General features: G+C 42.5%; 1 protein-coding gene across 2 annotated transcripts in view; it reads left to right on the top strand.

The window, feature by feature from the left end:
- The window catches only part of cdh23 (cadherin-related 23), a 727,760-nt gene that overhangs the window by 443,653 nt on the left and 261,081 nt on the right, over nt 1-23,026 (top strand). For both annotated transcript variants that reach the window (XM_071379722.1, XM_071379721.1), the window contains exon 13: nt 5-163. In XM_071379722.1, coding sequence (XP_071235823.1) covers nt 5-163 — 159 coding nt within the window. The remainder of the gene's footprint in view (nt 1-4; nt 164-23,026) is intronic.

The raw sequence follows: 23,026 nt of genomic DNA, 5'->3' as shown, positions 1-23,026 counted from the left end.
TCAGCTATTTGCCAATGAGTCCATGTCAGACCATGTGGGTTTTGCTCGTATCTACATTGACCTGATCAATGAGAATGACAACCGGCCCATCTTCAGTAAACCTCTGTACAACATCAGTCTGCCTGAGAACACACCCAGAGGCACCTCCCTGCTACGCATCCAGGTAAGGTTATCACTGCAACATGCTATAATGCACTGTAACACACACAGCTTGTCACTGGATTACACTTTAGCATGCTGTGGTATGGAGTATGTTGTGCTGTAACACCCCTTGCCTAGGTAAGCTCGTTACGATCTCCCCGAAGTATGGTTTATCCTGTTGGAGCAGTAGTTAACTGGGAGACCCAGGTTCAAGAACATCAAAGGGCATTGCACTGTCCCGTTTGCTGCATGTACCAATTGCTGTATGGTATACTGTAGCTACCTAAAACCATGTAAATCTGATATTAACACACAGTGGCCAACCAATATCCTCAACATGTTGATACAATCAAAACATTCTGATCAGGATCAGATATGGCCTCCAGGTGAATGACCCTCACTGACACTCATCCTCGTGTGTGTGTGTGTGTGTGTGTGTGTGTGTGTGTGTGTGTGTGTGTGTGTGTGTGTGTGTGTGTGTGTGTGTGTGTGTGTGTGTGTGTGTGTGTGTGTGTGTGTGTGTGTGTGTGTGTGTGTGTGTGTGTTACTCTTCCTGTGTGTGGGAGTGAGCGTTTGTGTGTGGGTAGGCATGTGTGTGTCCTAGTATCGCCCTGCCTTTATTACCCTCTACGTTTAATCCATACCAGGACCAGAGGTCACTATCATCGATATAATCTCACCTAGCAGTTTGACCATAGCCCATAGGGCTCTAGTCAAAAGTAGTACACCAGATAGGGAATAGAGTGCCATTTGGGAAGCACACCCAGGTATCTGCACATAGTTCCCATAATAACTGGATTACCATTAATTACGATGACAGTACTCTCAGACTTACACACACACACACTTGGACTCTAACCTGCTCCAGTAGATACAAGAAGCGCAAAAAGCATACGGTGGAAAATCCATACTGTTTATAGACTGTGTGCTCATGAAATGGAAATTGCGACACACCCGGGCAATCTAATACCCAATAAATCTCCTTGATGACGTTCGCTGTGCGCAGGCACACACACACACACACACACACACACACACACACACACACACACACACACACACACACACACACACACACGCACACGCACACGCACACGCACACACAAAGCAGGTCAGACAGACACTCACATCGGACACAAACACTCACACACACACATCGAGGACACACACATACACACACAAAAACACTCACGCCGGACACACTGCTGCACACTGCTGTCCTAACACTCACGCCGGACACACTGCTGCACACTGCTGTCCTGACTAATCTCTCATGCTTCCATGTAGCCTCAGTACAGTATGTCTGGTAACATTGTATAATAACTATCATGAATAAGCATCAATAAACATGTATAAACCATTAACACGTGTATTTGTAAACATGTATAAACATGTATTAACAAGCATTTCTAAGCATTTCTAGCTATCCATTCCATAAGCACTTAAATCATGTATAATTATTTGTAAAGCATAGACATTCACACGCATTTGTATATGTTTATTCATGAAGGTTATTATAAAGTGTTGCTGTAGGTCTTTCGCTCTGTCCTGTCTGCTCTAGCTGCTATATCACTAAGTCTCGTATCATCCTCCCCTTTCTTTCTCCCCTTCCTGTTTCCTCTCCCTCTCCGTCTTTCTCTCTCATCCCTCTCTTTCTGAGGCTGTTGTACTGTAGTGTCTAGCCAGTAAAGGCCCAATTATTTGTGCTGTTATTTCACACACAGCACTTCAGCACGTCCAAGCTCATCACCACTGTCGTGACATTGTATCATTAATGTGACGACTATAGCTATTCATTGAATAATTAACTGTGTTTATAATTAACTCAGTAACCTGGGGCACCATGGGAAACGTTTGTTTGAGTTACCGTTTCCCAAATTAACTCAAAGAATATCGAATTCATAGCAGTCGCTAATTAATTAATTTCCAGTCGCTAATTAATTAATTATTTTCAGTCTCATTCTGAACGTCGCATAATTCGTAAATCTACACAAACCCGGGTCTCACTAAATCATTCCATACCACACCAATTGAGTTGATTATTTATTTACTAACAAGCTAAAGGGTAATATAAGATAAACCTATACAAAACAGTCTAGGTTATTGGTTAGAACTTCATACAATGGAAAACAGGTCCCTAGCGGACCAACGCAATATTACACGTGTTACACAAGATGTGGATTTAGAGAGAGGAGATTGCACAAGAGAAAAGCACATTTGTAAACTATGTTTAGTTTAGTTTAACACCTTGCCCCAAACTGCCGCTCTTATGGGTCAGAATTATAATGAATGTATTTACTTGTTGAAAATCTGCGTTGGGTATCTCTTTGTGGACTGAGTTCCGCTTAGGAGATTAAGCCAACAATCTTAGATGTCCGCGTTTCCTTCATCACCGGGTGTATGTCTCTGATTGTCCACACGATGTCAGTGTCCTTTCTCTTGGTAGTCTGTTCTCTTGCACTCATTCTGTGAGAGTGGACTTCAGGCGAGGATAATCAGCCATATCGACGCTCCCAGTTTGGGCAGGAGGGCCGTGTAGACAACCGATGACTGAAAGAGAAAACCGGTTGGTTCTTCTTGAATTCACCTTCTTAGATACAATAATCCACCATAGCCTTGATTGTTAAGAGGTTCCTTTGTCCTTTTCCTTGTGTTGTGTTTGGAATCACGACTATCCGTAGACCTTGGCTGCAGCAGGCGGTCAACTTAGTCTGGATGTAAATTCTTTATGGCATGCTCTCTGGGTTCCCTGTGGCGTAGCTCGTTACAAAGGCAAGGTATCAGGATTTTACTCTGATCTAGTTTAGACAACTAAATTCACAGTTCATCTTTACAAAAACATTCTCTTTGATCTGGATATTTTCGACACAACGCACAGTATGTAAACATCATGGACATGTTATGAAATCTCTTCAGGTTAATGTTTTCGTTATGACGTCGTCATTTAACTTTCAATAAAATAACAAAAACAACATTCATTTTCATATTCCATCGATCATTGTTGCCACCATTTTGGCTGATGAAATATATTGTCCCAAAGTCCATTCATTGCATGTTACAGTTCTGAGGTAGATTCTCCATAAGGCCCACACAAAGACATTCCAGTCCCAAACATTAACAGGACCAAGGATTCTTAAGATTTACAATGGGCGTGAGGTGTCATAACCCCCCCACCCCAATCAATCCCTCTATACCTCTCCCCATCTGCGGGACCCTCACAGGTCAGTCATGACACCACTCACTAGTGTCAGAACGTCTGTATACACACTATACTGCATGTCATGACTTGGTGTGTGTGTGTAGGCGTGTCTGTCAGTGTGTCCTGTGCCGTGTGCACTCTAGTTTGGGGAACATAATTTGAAAGCCAACTACTCAACCTTTCCACTATTCTAGTACCACAGTTGTGTACTTCACTCTATGCGGTCAACAGCTGCTGTCCTCTGTGAACAGAGACACACACAAACACACTCACTGAGTGACCGGCCATCTCCTCTGACTAAACAGATGTTTCCCCACTCCTCCAGCCTCTGTCCATAAATACCTGTTAGAGCCGGGGTGGCTTTATGGCTGACACACCCACAAACACACACACAGTCCTGTGTACCACTGCCTCATCCCTCACCACCATCCCTCAAGGTCAGCACACGGACAGAGCAGTGAATTATCACGCTAGAGCCTGACAGACAGTCATCACACACACCTCACAAGTGTGTGTGTCTGTGTGCAAGTGAATGTGTGCGTGTGTACACACATGAACGTGTTTGCCTGTGTGCATGCGCATGTGTCCCTTCTTGTGCTTTTGCGTGTACTTGTGTGCTACGTGTGAATAAATGCCAGTGAAGTAATTTCAATGAGTTAATGTACATGCTGGTATGTGTATGTGGCTCTGCGCTCTGTTTCTGTTCATAGTTATGAACTAACGATTACAGGCCTATTTAATATGGGGAAGATATTGCTATTTGTTGGATATGCTCAGCCCTGATCAAACAAATGTATGACATCTTACTATCCTGTGTGTGCACAGAAATGTATGAATGATGCCTTACTAATTCCTTAGATTAATACGAAGACACATTATTCTTCTAAATATTCTGCGTAAAGATGAGCAATTTTACAGCACACCAAAAGTCGTGTTTATAAATTGTATCATCATTAATTAACATTCTGAAATTGTAGATAACTATTTCAAATCAGCCACTGTTGCTATAAGGGATATTCAATGTGAAAAAATGGGACTAACAGTACATACTGTATAAATCCTCTTAGCACTTCAGAGTGCCAATGTTAAATGTGAACAGACTTTTTAGGCAGTCATTGCCACACCAAGAACTCAGTGAACTAAGTCACAGACAGGGTGTGAACTGCACCAGATGGCAGGCAAATGCCATTTCAGCACCACACGCCTGGACAGATACTCTAACTCCTCCAGCTCACTGGAGAGCTCAGGGTCGTGTTCATTGGGGCACATAAAGTAAAAGGTTTAAAACTGCTTGTGATGGAAAACAAAAATTATTATTTCATATTGGACAAGTTCAGATAGTACCTCTCTGTTTCGGACTATTTTCTTCTGTTTTGTGCCTACTGAACATGATCCAGCACTCTACCTGTGTGAGTCAGGTGTACGTCAGTATGACAGTACTTGAAGGCTTATGTTAGTTAGTTAGTTAGTCTGTCAGCCAGCCAGCCAGCCAGCCAGCCCATCTGTCCATCCGTCCGTCTGTTGGTTCGTTTGTTTGTTTGTTCATTCGTTAGTTTGTCCGTTTGTTTGTTCGCTCGTTCATTTGTTTTTATGAGTCAGTTAGTCAGCTAGCTAGCTCATTCGTTCATTCATTCAATTAACAGAATTATTGCCCTACATTTTATGGCCATGCCTCTAGTCTACAAGTTACCAGGGTGTTGTGCATTCCAGAGTTTAGTATGTGAGGTGGGTCTTTATGTGGAGGTAGGGCAAAGTAGATATGCATATTTAAATGTGTATAAGTATAAATAATGATAAGTATGTTAAGGTCATTTTCCCAGTGGTTTCGAACAGTGCCAAATGAGCACCAGAAATGTAATTGAAATGCTTTTTTAGGTTAACATTTATGATTCAACTGATTATGGTTTATATACGTACAAGCCTTACTCAATGATTAGTCAATGTCCCGTCTTGCAGCCCCACCTTCCCACACACGCACACAAAAATGCACACGCACGCACAAACTCTCTCTCTCTGACACGCACGCACACACACAAGCACACAAACGGAGAGCAGCCCAGACCACAGACTGTTTCATATTTATCAGCTGCAGTGTTACTTATCATTATAAATATTTATTTTGATTTACTCTCTGTCCAGGTCTCTCTCTCCATCACACTCTTTCTCACCCTGGAGAGTTTAGACTCCGGCATCTCCTCATATCAGTAAAATTGCTCTTTGTTTTCTCCCCTCCTTGGGTTTGAGTGTGTTTGTATTCTTTCATTTCTTATTCATAGCCTCCAATCGTATTTTCAGTCTCTCACTTTCCTTTAGCCGTTGTAACGCTAATGGATTTTGGGTTCTATCAATGTGTGTGAGAAAAAGTGTGTGTGTGGTGGGTGCTTGGTAATATTTATTCACAATGTCCATTTTCTTCTCACTCCTATTCTCCATTCCTTCAGTCTTTTACCCTTCCTTCTTTAGAAGTAGGAAACTCACTCTCACATTTGAAGTCTTGTTGTATGTGTTTGGGAAATATAAGATCTGACATGACTTAAAATAAAATAACTTGCACACTGCACTTGCCAGTATCGCTTACCACCTTTTTATTTAAGCATATTTATTGTCCTCACTATAAGGGTACAAGGCGAGACCCAGATGCAGACACGGGAGGCAGATGGTTAGAGTCCCTGATATTTATTATAATCCAAGGGTAGGCAAGAGAATGGTCGTGGACAGGCAAAAGATCAAAATCCGGTCAGAGTCCAGGAGGTACAGAGTGGCAGGCAGGCTCGAGTTCAGGACAGCCAGAAAGGTCTGGCAGGCAGGTTCAGAGTCAGGGCAGGCAAGGGTAAAAACCAGGAGGACTAGCAAAAGAGAATAAGATAAGAAAAAGCAGGAGCACGGGAAAACACACTGGTTGACTTGACAAGACGAACTGGCACAGAGAGACAGGAAACACAGGGATAAATACACCGGGGAAAATAAGTGACACCTGGAGGGGGTGGAGACAATCACAAGGACAGGTGAAGCAGATCAGGGCGTGACACTCACAGCCCTTTGTCAGAGCGTTTGTGATATTATAATTGTTCATCCTTTTGTGTAGACATCACTCCATAGCTAATCTAGGATCAGCACACCTATTCTGATACGCTTTGTGAATACGGGCCCTGATTCTTTAAACACTAGAAAGATAGAAGAGCGTCATAATGACACAAAACAAATCCCCCTCATCCTTGACCTTTCCTAAATAAGTCTATGTAAACACACTGTCATTGTTAGAATCTTAATATCATGAAAATACCTGGAGTTATAACCAGTTTTAGGAGTGCATGCCATTTTCTGAATGGTTTTCCCCCATTGCCCCTCTTTCTTCCGACAGTTAAAGCGACCATGCCCAGTTGATAATTACCTTGATAATTGCCTCAAAACTAACCTAAACTATACTGAAACTAATGTCATACATATAACAAAAGATTAAATAAATGTAGTAAAGTGTGAATGGGAGAAAGTGTAAGAATGGGTGAGTTGATGAGCGAGGGGAAGCAAAGGGGAAGAAAACAACCTGGTCAAAGAAAACAACATGGTCGTCAAAGAGAGATGGGAGCTCCCTCCCTCTGCACGAAACAAGGCACCTGCACAGCAGCTGCACTCCACAATGGTCCTGAAATATTAAGACAACACTCACACTTAACCAATGCAAGGCAAGAAAGAATGTTTGTGTCATGAGCACCATGCATCTGACAGTTCCCATTGACAGGGACACAATAAAGAGAAAAACTGAGACTATTAAGCACCACAACCGAACAAAGGTTACATAATATGCATCTGCATAATATGCATCTGACAATTTGCTTTGGAAAATCTACGAAGTCTAAGTAGCCAATGAATGTCACCAGGTAAGTGGATGGTAGCAAATTGGCTTGTTCTTTATACACACCTCAAACTTAAAAATAGTGATCACCTTGAATCAATGAATGTTGATCCGTAAAGTTGACTGTAGTAATCCTTTGTATCTTGTTTGGCGTTTTGGGGGATTTGTTTGTGATGGTTTGATTGCAGTAAGAATCGTGAGCTCTTCCACCATCCACACACACCATATGTTCAAACACCTGTGTCTTTTATATATCACCTGATGTGTTTACCACCACCATGAGTCTGCTCCTAGTGGTTGGGAGTGTAATTGCCTTAAGAAATACCATGATCAGGAAACGAGGCGTATGTCGCAGGTCACTACTTCACAGGAGAGCCGTTTGAACGTAAACTTTTTTTAAATCTAAATGCGTTTTCTGGCAAAAATGCCTTCTCGAACATGTGAACTTTCATGTGCCTTATTAACAAACTTGTATGCCATCCGTAGATACGAATAAAATTGTTAAATTACAAGCCTAGTTGGTTTAGCCAAATAAAAAGTCAGCAACCTTCCCTAGCCATGATTGGCTGAGATAATGAGTGGGCTGGACATCCCAAGAGATGAGTTGGGATTGGTCTACCATATAGCACACTTCTGCCTATTTGAGCTGGTCAGTATGTCTAGGTAATGCTGTCTAAAGCGTCTTTTTTAAAAAAATGTATGGTGTATTAAAACTGCATGAGGGTTTAAAGATTTTTGAATTCAGTGGAATTCGAGTATGATAGCTAAGGACATGGAGAAAACACCTGTCTCCGGATTACATTTTCAAACTAAGGGCAACCATGGCATCCGACAGGAGACGAGTCCAACTATGAATGATGTCCATGGGTAAGATAGTCTAGCTAGCTACATTTTCAGATATTACACGTTTCTAATTTTGACAGAACGAGCCATCTGCTTGGCTAGCTATAGCCTAATGTTAGCTTGCTAACATTGGACCTGGTGGGTTAGCTACCTTCAGATTCATGCAGGGTAGTAACGTCATGAGTTGTGATTATGGTTCATTGTTTACCTAGCTAGCTAGCTAACGTTAGCTGGCTAGCTCGCTAACGTTACCTGTATGACATTATTATTCGTATCTCAGAGCCATTTGCTTAGCTATAGCTTAATTTTAGCTAGCTAACGTTGAACCTGGTTGGTTAGCTACTGTACCTGCAGATTCATGTAGGTTAGTAATGTCATGAGTTGGGATTATGGTTCATTATTTTAGCAAAAGATTCCACTATGCAAATTCAGTCTGGCCATCTACTTCGATTTCAGAGCACTCTCGTCTGAGTGTGCCAGAGAGCGCAGTATAACTGAGGAATTTGCGAATGCTCAATACTGGTTGAATAAGGCCGGTGTCTGTAAACGTCAGCAAAAAAGCATAATTAAACTGTTTCTTGCAGCACAGCTAGTCACCAACGCTCTGGATAACATGAAAACAGCCTAACCAGCTCTGCTAGGGTGAGTAAAATGGCCAGAGTGGGGTGTTCTCTCATTATGTGTCTGGAAGTAGCTAGCAAGCTAGCCAATGTTAGCCAGTTAACTTGGGTGCTCGGCTACCATTGTGATGTCAAAACGTTCGGATCAACCCTAATCATCGACCAGAGCGTCCGGTGTGAGCTCTGAATTTATGAACGGACGATCTGACAGCACAGTTTCAGTCACCAACGCTCTGGATAACATAACAGCCTAACCAGCTCTGCTCGAACGAGTAATGTTCAGTGAGCTGTTCTCTCTCACTTAGATGTCTGGAATTAGCTAGCAAGTTAACTTTGGTGCTTGACTGCTGTTGTTAGTACATTCAGATCAACCCTTAAAGATATGGGTGGGGCTAAAGCTTAAGAGGGTGTGAACAGTGCTGAATGGGTGTAGACAAAGATGGGCTCTCCAATAGTAGTTCCAAAACATTGAAAGGTGATTTTCTCAAAAGTTAGTTTACAAGTTTATCAACTTTGAAAGCAAAATTACTTTCCCAATGTTACTCAACTGTAGTGTATGATATACCATTTTGTAGCTCTGAGTCTCTACTTTTATCCAATGTAAAAAACAAAATGTAAAATGTTTCTACATTTTACATTCTTCAAGACAGATCACTGTCTTGAAACAGTCCAGAAACAGTCATTCAGAATTGCCTCCGCTACACACAAAGCAGTATGGAAGACCTCATCATCCACAGTTAGTTGTTGTAGAATAGAGTAGAGAACTTTTCTCACTAGACAAATGGGATGCTCCCACACCATGATGCGAACCAGAAGGAGACTTGAAGCACTCTGCATCATGCTGTGGTCCAGAGTGCCCAATACTTCTCTGAGCTCTCGTTCAGCTCCAATGAAATTCGTGCCATTCTCTGACCTTATTTGAGACACTTGACCTCGTCGACACATGAATCGTTGCACAACATTAATACAGGCATCAGTGTCCAATGAATAAGCCACTTCAAGGTGCTTTGCTCTGCTTTCCATGCAAGTGAAAACAAGACTTTCTCTTGACCGTACTGCGTGTGCACTCTCTTGTCTTCAACTGGCCCAAAGCAGTCAAGCCCCACATTTGTGAAAGGAGGTAGCTCAGGAACAGTCCTTTCTTGTGACACGGTGACAGAGTTTTTCTTCTGCAGGCAGAGTTGGCACTCATGATCCAATACACATTTAGAAGTGTAGACAGCATGTGGTTCCTTCCAGCATGTCACAGCTGCTTGTGAATATGCTGTAGGATGAGTTTTGATACATGTTGATCCTTTGACAGTTAAACTGTGTGCTTCACCTCTTCAGGCATGGCCATCTTACTGAGTCTGCATCCCACTCTTAACATGCCATCTCCAGCACAGGAGCCAGTTTCACGATATCATTGGCACAATGAGGCCAGTCGTATCTTGTTTTAAGACAGATTTACTTCACTGAGACAAATTTCCTTCACTAAGACAGATTTCCCTCACTAAGATCCTCTCATTGTCTTACGTCAGATAGCGAGATGATTCCCCCTGCACTGATCTGTCTCATATCTTGCAAAAAGTAATGGGATAGCAAGCATTTCGCTACACCCACAATAACATCTGCTAAACACGTGTATGTGACCAATACAATTTAATTTGATTTGATTTAGCTTGAAAGTAGTGAGGCTTCAATGTATTGTGACATTACTTAATGAACTCCATTTCATGCTCAAAACATGTTGCATTAATCTAAGCTAAAACAATACATCTGTAAATAATGTTGATAATTTTTGGTGATGAAGTCTTAGTTGCACAATTTCACATCTAGCTAAGGAGTTGTGTGATTCAATTAACAGTATTTCTGAAGTTTGAGAATGTGCACAAATGCTAGCTTAAATTTGTCCAACATACATTAGCTAGCTTGCGAGCTGAGCAAGTCACACTTCATGTGAAACGATGTTGCTAACCAATCAGCTACCTACCTAGTGCTGCATACACACTGCTAAATGATTCAAACAAAAGCTAGCTAGCTAACATTATTATGAGTTTGGATGAAGCAGCTGTTCTGCTGCAAGTCATTGCACATTATATTCACAGGAGGTAGCCACTGTTTTGTTTTTATTTCCTCAAGTTATTGAAACCTCTCTGGGATATGTGGGACGCTAGCATCCCACCTCGACAACAGCCAGTGAAATTGCAGGGCGCCAAATTCAAACAACAGAAATCTCATAATTAAAATTCCTCAAACATACAAGTATTATACACCATTTTAAAGATACACTTCTTGTTAATCCAACCACAGTGTCCGATTTCAAAAAGGCTTTACGGCGAAAGCATACATTGCGATTATCTGAGGACAGCGCCTAGTCACACAAAACATACAGCCATTTTCCAGCCAAAGAGAGGAGTCACAAAAAGCAGAAATAGAGAGAAAATGTATCACTAACCTTTGATCTTCATCAGATGGCACTCATAGGACTTCATGTTACACAAGACATGTATGTTTTGTTTGATAAAGTTCATATTTATATCCAAAAATCTCAGTTTACATTGGCGCGTTATGTTCAGTAATGTTTTGCCTCGAAAACATCCGGCTAATTTGCAGAGAGCCAACACAATTTACAGAAATACTCATCATAAACTTTGATGAAAGATACAAGTGTTATGCATAGAATTAAAGATAAACTTCTCCTTAATGCAACCGCTGTGTCAGATTTCAAAAAAGCTTTACAGCGAAAGCACACCATGCAATAATCTGAGTACAGCGCTCAGCCACCAAAACATGCCATACAGATGTTGCGGAGTTAATAAAAGTCAGAAATAGCATTATAAATATTCACTTACCTTTGATTATCTTCCTCGGAATGCACTCCCAGAAATCCCTGTTCCACAATAAATGTACGTTTTGTTCGATAAAGTTTATCTTTATGTCCAAATACCTCCTTTTGTTCGCGCGTTAGGTTCACCAAACCAAATGCACAAGGCGCGGGCACTAAGTCCAGACGAAAAGTCAAAAAAGTACCATTACAGTTCGTAGAAACATGTCAAACAATGTATATAATCAATTTTTAGGATGTATTTGTCATAAATCTTCAATAATATTCCAACCGGACAATTACTTTGTCTTTAGAAATGAAAGGGAACGGAGCCCGTGCTCACGGCTGCGCACAATCAACAACTCAAGGCTTTCAGCCAGACCCCTGGTTCAAACAGCTCTTATTCACTCCCCTTTCACAGTAGAAGCCTGAAACAACATTATAAAGACTGTTGACATCTAGTGGAAGCCTTAGGAAGTGCAATATGACCCCATAGACACTGTATATTGGATAGGCAATCACTTGAAAAACTACAAACCTCAGATTTCCCACTTCCTGGTTGGATTTTTCTCAGGTTTTTGCCTGCCATATGAGTTCTGTTATACTCACAGACATCAGTCAAACAGTTTTAGAAAATTCATAGTGTTTTATATCGAAATCTACTAATATCATGCATATCATACCTTCTGGGCCTGAGTAGCAGGCAGTTTACTCCGGGCATGCTTTTCATTCAAACTTCCCAATGCTGCCCCCTATCCTAGTGAAGTTAAAACACTGTTATAATGTGTGTAGTGAGTTAGCTACCTAGCTTTTCTGCCTATTTCATACATAGTTAATAGGAGAACATTGATATAAAAATGTGTAACTATGTTTTCATTGTTGAATGGTGGATGCTCAGGAATTGTAAAATTGAGTTCCACGTCCAACAAGACAGATTGGTTGATCATCCTGAGAGCTGAATTACAATATACATAATACCTCTCAGCCTGTGTATTCAGTGGATCAGAAATATATAGGATGTAGACAATATAAACTCAGCAAAAAATAAACATCCCTTTTTCAGGACCCTGTCTTTCAAAGATAATTTGTAAAAATTCAAATAACTTCACATATCTTTATTGTGAAGGGTTTAAACACTGTTTCCCATGCTTGTTCAATGAACCATAAACAATTAATGAACATGCACCTGTGGAACGGTCACTAAAACACTAACAGCAGTTATTCTTCCTAGGTTTTGGCCTGTCTAGGGAGTTTTTCCTAGCCACTGTGCTTCCACACCTGCATTGCTTGCTGTTTGGGGTTTTAGGCTGGGTTTCTATACAGCACTTTGATATATCAGCTGATGTAAGAAGGGCTATATAAATATGTTTGATTTGACTTGAGTTATGAAAACGTAGGACACTAAAGAGGCCTTTCTACTGACTCAGAAAAACACCAAAAGAAAGATGCCCAGGGTCCCTGCTCATCTGCGTGAACATGCCTTAGGTATGCTGCAAGGAGGCATGAGCACTGCAGATGTGGCCAGAGCAATACATTTCAATGTCCGTACTGTGAGACGCCTAAAACAGCACTACAGGAAGACAGGACGGACAGCTGATCGTCCTCGCAGTGGCAGTCCACCTGTAACAACACCTGCACAGGATTGGTACATCCGAACCTCAGACCTGTGGGACAGGTACAGGATGGAAACAACAACTGCCCGAGTTACATAAGGAATGCACAATCCCTCCATCAGTTCTTAGAATGTGCACAATAGGCTTAGAGAGGCTGGACTGAAGGCTTGTAGGCATGTTGTAAGGCAAGTCCTCACCAGACATCACCGGCAACAACGTCGCCTATGGGCACAAACCCACCGTCGCTGGACCAGACAGGACTGGCAAAAAGTGCTCTTCACTGACGAGTCGTGGTTTTGTCTCACCAGGGGTGATGGTTGGATTCGCGTTTGCCGTCGAAGGAATGAGCGTTACACTGAGGCCTGAACTCTGGAGCGGGATCGATTTGGAGGTGGAGGGTCCGTCATGGTCTGGGGCAGTGTGTCACAGCATCAATGGACTGAGCTTGTTGTCATTGCAGGCAATGTCAATGCTGTGCGTTACAGGGAAGACATTTTCCTCCCTCATGTGGTACCCTTCCTGCAGGCTCATCCTAACATGACCCTCCAGCATGACAATGCCACCAACCATACTACTCATTCTGTGCATGATTTCCTGCAAGCCAGGAATGTCAGTGTTCTGCCATGGCCAGCGAAGAGCCCAGATCTCAATCACATTAAGCACGTCTGAGACCTGTTGGATTGGAGGGTGAGGGCTAGAGCCATTCCCCCCAGAAATGTCCGGGGACTTGCAGGCACCTTGGTGGAAGAGTGGGGTAATATCTCACAGCAAGAACTGGCAAATCTGGTGCATTCCATGAGGAGAATATGCTTAATGCAGCTTGTGGCCACACCAGATACTGATTGTTACTTTTGATTTTGCCCCCCCCCCCCCCCCCCTTTTGTTCAGGGACTCATTGTTCCATTTCTGTTAGTCACATGTCTGTGGAACTTGTTCAGTTTATGTCTCAGTTGTAGAATTTTGTTATGTTCATACAAATATTTACACATGTTAAGTTTGCTGAAAATAAACGCGGTTGACAGTGAGAGAACGTTTATTTTTTTGCTGAGTTCATTTGGCCTCTTCTCTTCATTTAAGTATTTTAGCCTTTCTTGGCCTCAGAATTTCCCTCAGATTCGCTCTCAGAATGGTTTCCCTCACTAAGACAGATTTGCCTCAATTAGATGTCCCTCTCTAAGATCAATGTTCCTCTGCTCCTCTATCTAACATCGTGCTGCGAACTTAACCGTAACCCTAACCCTACCACATCTCATCACAGCAATGTTCCTGCAAGAGGTGACATTCAGCTGGGGAGCAGCATTGGACAACAATGTTGATTGAAAATGGCAACACCTTTAAGAATGCATTGATCAGTGTTCTGAGGCTAAGTGAAATGCAAAATGAAATTATTGGGCTCCCGAGTGGCGCAGCGGTCTAAGGCACTGCATCTCAGTGCTCACTGCATATCAGTGCAAGAGGGCTAGAGGTGTCACTACAGACCCTGGTTTGATTCCAGGCTGTATCACGATCGGCCGTGATCGGGAGTCCCATAGGGCGCCGTGCAATTGGCACAGCATCATCCAGGTTAGGGGAGGGTTTGGCCGGGGTAGGCTATCATTGTAAAATAAGAATTTGTTCTTATTAACTGACTTGCCTAGTTAAATAAATGTTAAATAAAAACATTTAAAAAATTACAGAGCTTGTTGTGCACCAGCAAAAATTGTCTTTACTACCTGCCAGAGATATCCCTGTGTTTGGAGCAATTCCATTGCTGTACCAGTTATTCATCACTGCTGTCGGACATGGGATTGAGTCCAAAACAGCCTATACAGGCTATGTTATCAGGAGCAATTCATCACTGGCCAACCAAGAGATGGTATGTAGCTGCCAGCATATGAACCCATGAAGAAGATACAATGATGCAAAGCGGCCGCTGAAGTAACATTTTGGATGAAGAAGGCCCTAGGATGAAGGCCCTAGGTTGGGCTGTTATCAAACCTGAAGATGGGGCAGAAATGCAGGCCTGCTCATTGTTGCTGCAACACTATGCAAGCTATCCAGTACATGTAAGAGTTCGACAACCCCTCAAATATGAAATCAGTAATCTCCAAGCTGCCATTTAAGCTTTGAGACAAATGGAGGTCCACTGCATGTGACCATCTCGAACAAAGAAGTCAAAGAGCTGGTTGACTTGCCAGAGTGGCACTGGACCCTATTTTTGGAAATATTTAAGACCCTACACCCAATCACTAGGGTGAGTGAGCCCAAGCATCATGTCCAGAGGCAAAATCTGCAGTTTTGCTACCACAGTTACAGCAGTGCTTTTCCTGTGCTATAGACCATTATGTGGGACGACAAGATCGCAGACGTCCTTGCTCAGTCAAGAAACTGCACTATGAAACAAAGCTAAATGATGTAAAGAATGATAGTACAAAGCTTTGGAGCACCTAAATTACATTTTGGTCAAAAAGGCAAGCTCAACTCCATTGAGGCGGCAGGTAGCCTTGTGGTTAGAGCATTGGACAAGTAACTGAAAGGTTGCAAGATCGAATCCCAGAGCTGACAAGGTAAATATCTGTTCTTTTGCCCCTGAATAAGGCAGTTAACCCACCGTTCCTAGGCCGTCATTGAAAATAAGAATTTCTTCTTAACGGACTTGCCTAGTTAAATAAAGGTTTAAAAAAAGGATAGCTCATTCATCACAAAACCCATTGATATTACCAACTACTTGAATGACTTTTGTTCATTTTCAAGATTTGCAAACTTAGGCATGACATGCCAGCAACAAAAGGTTACACTACACATCCAAGTATATCTGACCAAATTATGAAACATTGTCATTTTGAATTCCGTAAAGTGAGAAAATGATTGTTGTCTATCAAGAATGACAAGCCACCGGTGTCTGACAATTTGGATGAAAAATTATCAAAAATCAAATCAAACTTTATTACAAGCCCTTAACCAGTTCAAGAAGAATAAAATCTTTACCATGAAGGCTCAAATAAAAAGTAATAATAAAAAGTAACACAATAAGAATAAGAATAATGAGGCTATATACAGGGGGCACCGGTACCGAGTCAATGTGCAGGGGTACAGGCTAGTTGAGGTAATCTGTACATGTAGGTGGGGGCGAAGTGACTATGCATAGCTAAGGAAAGGTATGCTTAGATGTGCAGAAAATAAAACAGATTCTTTTAAATAGAATTAAGCATAATGATTATGTCTTTAGATTGCAAGTAAAAGCTATTTAAGGTGTTTGAAAAATGCTAAATTCTCCATCTTCAGGATTGTCGGCCAAGCTATGTGCCCTCAATCTTTGAGGGCACAATCATGACGCCCCTGTATGTCTGTACAGTGTGTGTTTGTGTGTGTGCGCTCCAATGCATGCATATGTTTGTATTGGTGTGTTTGTGAAGCTATTGACACCATAATGCTGATGTGATGGTGTGTGTATGTGTTTGTGTGTGTTGCTGTGTGTGTGTGGAGGTGTTTAGCTGTGATGCGGAAGGAGGAGAGAGGGGGTTGTCTGTGTTTGGACTGAGGGTCGTGTCTGCTTGATAGCAGGCCTGACAGACCGTAATTGGTTTCACTTTCCACGCCTCCCTTTCCTCAGAGCCATGTCAGAAAAGCAATTTTAGGAGCCGGTCAATTTAAATTCTTAAGATACAAAAGCTTGGTGCTGCATCACCCCTCCTCTGACCTGAGATGGTACGGCCTTATAATCTGTGTTCCTATCTACCTCTCTGTCATCACTGAGTGGAAGCTTTCACTCCCAAACGTTTGGAAACCTACCTACACAAAGGAAGGAGGATTTTATGCTCTGTCATTGGTTGGAGAGTGCAGACGTTTGAGTTGGAGGAATGGTGACTGGATATTCTGTTGGTGGATCTGGTTTAAGATGTTTGAATCTTTGAGGGGTGGATCAACTAAGCACATAGGTGGATTTGTGTGGAGGAAAAGTGCAAACACAATCACTTAGATGTATGCACCTCACACACACACACACGTACACACACGCACACACGCACACAAACACGCACACACACACACACACTCAACCCCACACACTCTTTGCATATATGCCTGTTTGCTGACTCTGATGGGAAGAAACACATAATTTAACCGGACTGGTCAACTGAGAACTAATTTCTTTTTTGTAGTTACTGCCTGAGGACTATGAGGCTCACAGAGTTTATATTGGCAATCAGAAGCTGCACTAGGCTCTCTGTGCAGCCACTCCTAAAGAGCTTAGTTTGGATTTGGTCAAGATGCTGTGTCGCTGATTTTAATACTCTTAGATTAGGTCCCAAATGGCATCCTATTCCCTTCGTAGTGCACTACTTTTGACCAGGGCCCATAGTGCCCTGGTCAAAAGTAGTCCACTATATAAGGAATAAGATGCCATTTGGGACGCAACCTTTACTTCCCTGCTCTGTGTTGGGGAGACTTTTAACGTTGCACTCAATCGGTCCTGTGTGTACCCACGTTCACTTGGAGAGAGAGGGGCCTCCGTTTGCACTGTGTTCATATGGTTTTATGGGTCTCTAGTTAGTGGTGTATGGATACAATATATGTCTGTACAATGTCTTACGTCAGATAGCGCAACCTCGTGGGACTAGCATCATGTACAATATCTGGTTGTATGGACTCATGTCCCACATAACTTTGACTTTCCCCACAGTTCCCCTTACTTAAGCAAGAGTATGTTATGCTACGTTATGCTATGCTATATGGCCTTTACACTACTCAAAAACACCAGCACAGCCTCCAATAATCTATAGTCAAACCCACCAGGCCACATTCTGAGATGCCATCTCCTTCCCACCCCTTAACAAACTAATTTCCCCCTCAATCGTCTTTGGGACTGTGTCTAAAGTTAATTGCTCTTGGCAAAGTAACTGCGCCTGCGCTTGTCAGGTGATTGTTTGGCATGGAGAGTGAGTTGACTGAGTGAATGATGAGAAGGTCAAGAAAAAAAAGAGGGAGACAGTGAAGGAAAAACTGGAGAAGTGGGGAAGGAAGAATGGCTATTGATTAATTCTCTCTCTCTCTCTCTGTCGTCACAGCGAGAGTAGGCCGCAGCGCCAAGCCTGCAGTATTAACTCTCTGGCAGAGTGCAGCCCCTGTCACCGCGGCGACGCCTGTCACGCTAACACCCCCCAGTGCTATCATTGGAATACTTATGGGCCTGTCACTCACCTCGGGAGAGAGGGAATGAGGAAAGGAGGGAAGGAGAGAGGGAAGACTTCAAGGGGAAAGAGTGTGCAGACAGAGATAAGGAAAGGGGGGAGGTGTGAAGAGATTGAGGGAGGGGCAGAGTTGGGATGGAAAGTGAGGAGAAGATATGAAAGGAAGAGGAAGGGAGAGATAAAGAAGGAAGGAGGAGGAGGAATATGAAAGCGGAAGAGAGAGGGAGAGAGTGAGAGAGACGAAAGCGTTTGAGTGACACCAACCGATAGGGTCAGAGAGATGGGACAGATGAAAGCTCACAGTTATGAGAACCTGACTGGTCCCCAAACACCTCTATCTATCGCTCTCTCCTTCTTTCCCTCCATCCCTTCCCCCCCCCCTTTCTTAACATCTAAGTTGAAGTTTGATATGCTCTGAGCGTGCATGACAACAAAGAAAGGGTCATTTGGGCATTATAGATCCACTGTCCATGATACTGATATTTAAGAGCATGATGGTGAAATTATAGGCCTTGGCTAAACAGCATGGTGTGATTTAGAAAAGTTGTTCTTTTTTAAGCATTAATAGCACCAGCCGTTGTGCCATCTGTGTGGAAATGAGTAAAAGGAACACACGAACGCACACGCAGGCGCACGCACACACACACACCTCACAAACACATGTCCAGGTTGCCTTCCCCACACAGCCAGGTCTCCATGATGAGGTCACCATTGGGGCATCATTGAATCACAGTGGCTGAGTCCCAAATGACACTCTATATCATGTATAGTGCACTACTTTTTGAACAGGGCCCATAGGGCTCTCGTCGTGCACAATATAGGTAATAGGGTGCCATTTGGGACACAGCCGGTAGCTAACAGCAGGATTGACAGAGCAGGGTGGAGACACACACTGGTATGGCCCTCTAAACAGACTATACAGCCACTCAACTGGAACTACATTACAAAAGCCTCTCCAGCCATGATCCATCAGCCCAACCAGGCCATATTACTATGGAGAAGGCAGCGATGGTGAGGGAGGGAGGGGGAGAGAGATACAGAGAGAGATAGAGTGAGAGAGTTTTTATAAAACCTTTATTTTATACTTAATTATTAACACAAACAATGGCACACTTTGCCTTTTCAGAAATATAATACAAATTTGTAATTCCGAAATAAAAATAAATAAAATATAATACAAAAGCATATGTATACGTTCAACTCATTTCATCAACAACATTTTTTTTCCCCTCCTCCACAAAACAAACCGCTTCTTCATAACCCCACTTTCCCTCAAACAATGGGGGATTTTTTTTACATTTACATTTACATTTAAGTCATTTAGCAGACGCTCTTATCCAGAGCGACTTACAAATTGGTGCATTCACCTTATGATATCCAGTGGAACAACCACTTTACAATAGTGCATCTAACTCTTTTAAGGGGGGGGGGTTAGAAGGATTACTTTATCCTATCCTAGGTATTCCTTAAAGAGGTGGGGTTTCAGGTGTCTCCGGAAGGTGGTGATTGACTCCGCTGACCTGGCGTCGTGAGGGAGTTTGTTCCACCATTGGGGTGCCAGAGCAGCGAACAGTTTTGACTGGGCTGAGCGGGAACTGTACTTCCTCAGAGGTAGGGAGGCGAGCAGGCCAGAGGTGGATGAACGCAGTGCCCTTGTTTGGGTGTAGGGCCTGATCAGAGCCTGAAGGTACGGAGGTGCCGTTCCCCTCACAGCTCCGTAGGCAAGCACCATGGTCTTGTAGCGGATGCGAGCTTCAACTGGAAGCCAGTGGAGAGAGCGGAGGAGCGGGGTGACGTGAGAGAACTTGGGAAAGTTGAACACCAGACGGGCTGCGGCGTTCTGGATGAGTTGTAGGGGTTTAATGGCACAGGCAGGGAGCCCAGCCAACAGCGAGTTGCAGTAATCCAGACGGGAGATGACAAGTGCCTGGATTAGGACCTGCGCCGCTTCCTGCGTGAGGCAGGGTCGTACTCTGCGAATGTTGTAGAGCATGAACCTACAGGAACGGGTCACCGCCTTGATGTTAGTTGAGAACGACAGGGTGTTGTCCAGGATCACGCCAAGGTTCTTAGCACTCTGGGAGGAGGACACAATGGAGTTGTCAACCGTGATGGCGAGATCATGGAACGGGCAGTCCTTCCCCGGGAGGAAGAGCAGCTCCGTCTTGCCGAGGTTCAGCTTGAGGTGACACAAACTAGGGGAGAGGTGTTGTGCCGTGAGGTGTTGCTTTATCTGTTTTAAAAAAAATGTTTGCTGTTTATTTGAGCAATATGAGATGGAACAGATGTCTCTATATAATACTGTACGCTTTCTTAAATGTGTCCTGGATTTGGGGACTGTGAAAAAGACCCCTGGTGGCATGTCTGGTGGGATAAGTGTGTGTGTCAGAGCTGTGTGTAAATTGACTATGCAAACAATTTGGGATTTAACACAATGTTTCTTATAAAGAGAAGTAGTGATGCAGTCAGTCTCTCCTCAACTCTTAGTCAAGAGAGACTGGCATGCACAGTATTTATATCAGCCCTCTGATTACAATGAGAGAAGAACTCGCCACTATGTTCTGGGCCAGCTGCAGCTTAACTAGGTCTTTCCTTGCAGCACTGGACCACATGACTGGACAATAATCAAGATTAGACAAAACTAGAGCCTGCACAACTTCCATTTTGGATTGTGGTATCAAAAAAGCAGAGCATCTCTTTATTACGGCCAGACCGCTCCCCATTTTTACAACTGTTGAATCTATATGTTTTGACAATGACAGTTTACAATCTAAGGTAACGCCAAGTCATTTAGTCTCCTCAACTTGTTCAACAGCCACACCATTCATTACCAGAATCAGCTGAGGTGTAGAACTTAAGGAATGATTTGTACCAAATACAGTGCTCTTAGTTTTGGAGATGTTCAGGACCAGTTTATTACTGGCCACCATTCCAAAACAGACTGCAACTCTTTGTTAAGGGTCTCAGTGACTTCATTAGACGTGGTTGCTGATGCGTATATGGTTGAATCATCAGCATACATGGACACACATGCTTTGTTTAATGCCAGTGGCAGGTCATTGATAAAAATAGAAAAGTGTAGAGGGCCTACAGAGCTGCCCTGTGGTACACCACACGTTACATATTTGACATTATAGAAGCTTCCATTAAAGAAAACCCTATTGAGTTCTATTAGATAAATAGCTCTGAATCCACGAAAAGGCAGAGGTTGAAAAGACATAACATATACATTTTTTCAACAACAGGTTATGGTCAATAATATCAAAGGCTCCACTGAGATCTAACAGTACAGCTCCAACAATTTTCTTATGATCAAATTATTTCAAACAATCATCAGTCATTTGTGTCAGTGCAGAACATATTGAGTGCCCTTCTCTATAAGCATGCTGAAAGTCCATTGTTAATTTGTTTACTGTGTATTTGGTCAAACACGTCCCTTTTTCAGGACCCTGTCTTTCAAAGATAATTTGTAGAAATCCAAAATACTTCACAGATCTTCATTGTAAAGGGTTTAAACACTGTTTCCCATGATTATTCAATGAACCATAAACAATTAATGAACATGCACCTGTGGAACGGTCGTTAACCTCTCTGGGGTACGTGGGACGGTAGCGTCCCACCTCTTCAACAGCCAGTGAAACTGCAGGGCGCCAAATTCAAAACAACAGAAATCCCATAATTACACTTCCTCAAACATACATGTATTTTACACAATTTTAAAGATACACTTGTTGTAAATCCAGCCACAGTGTCCGATTTCAAAAAGGCTTTACGACGAAAGCGAACCAAACGATTATGTTAGGTGAGTGCCTATTCACAGAATAACACAGACATTTTTCCAGCCAAAGAGAGGATTCACAAAAAGCAGAAATATAGATACAATTAATCACTAACCTTTGATGATCTTCATCAGATGACACTCATAGTACTTCATGTTACACAATGTATGTTTTGTTCGGTAAAGTTCATAAATATATCCTATATATTTATATTATATCTGAGTTTACATTGGCGCGTTACGTTCAGTAGTTCCAAAATATCCGGTGATTTTGCAGAGAGCCACATCAATTTACAGAAATACTCATTATAAATGTTGATGAAAATACAAGTGTTATGCATGGAATTTTAGATGCACTTCTCCTTAACCTCTAATTCCTCCCAAACCCGGATCCGGGAGCACCCCCCACAGTAAAAAAGCTGACTAGCATAGCCTAGCATAGCGTCACAAGTAAATACTAGCATCTAAATATCATTAAATCACAAGTCCAAGACACCAGATGAAAGATACACATCTTGTGAATCCAGCCATCATTTCTGATTTTTAAAATGTTTTACAGCGAAAACACAATATAGCATTATATTAGCGTACCACAATAGCCAGAAACACAACCGCATTTACCAGCAGCAAAGGTTAGCGATCGTAACAATCCAGCAAAAGATATATAATTGGACTAACCTTGATATACTTCATCAGATGACAGTCCTGTAACATCATATTACACAATGCATATAGGTTTTGTTCGAAAATTTGCATATTTAGCAGCACAAATCGTGGTTATACAATGTGATCAGTGGCAACAGGTCATGCATTCTGGCCGGCGCCATCTTGGAAAGGCACCTAATCTAATCAATAAATAATCGTAAACTTGACTAAAAAATACAGGTTGGACAGCAAATGAAAGATGCATTAGTTATTAATGCAACCGCTGAGTTAGTTTTTTAAAATTAACGTTACTAGACATACAGTGTGCGTTACAGCCAGACTAGTGCCGCAATAATGGCG

Source organism: Salvelinus alpinus, chromosome 32 (genome assembly GCF_045679555.1).
Source record: "Salvelinus alpinus chromosome 32, SLU_Salpinus.1, whole genome shotgun sequence".
Classification (NCBI taxonomy): domain Eukaryota; kingdom Metazoa; phylum Chordata; class Actinopteri; order Salmoniformes; family Salmonidae; genus Salvelinus; species Salvelinus alpinus.
The sequence above is the reverse complement of the archived record's forward strand: the minus strand, read 5'-3'. Positions and strand labels throughout refer to the sequence as shown.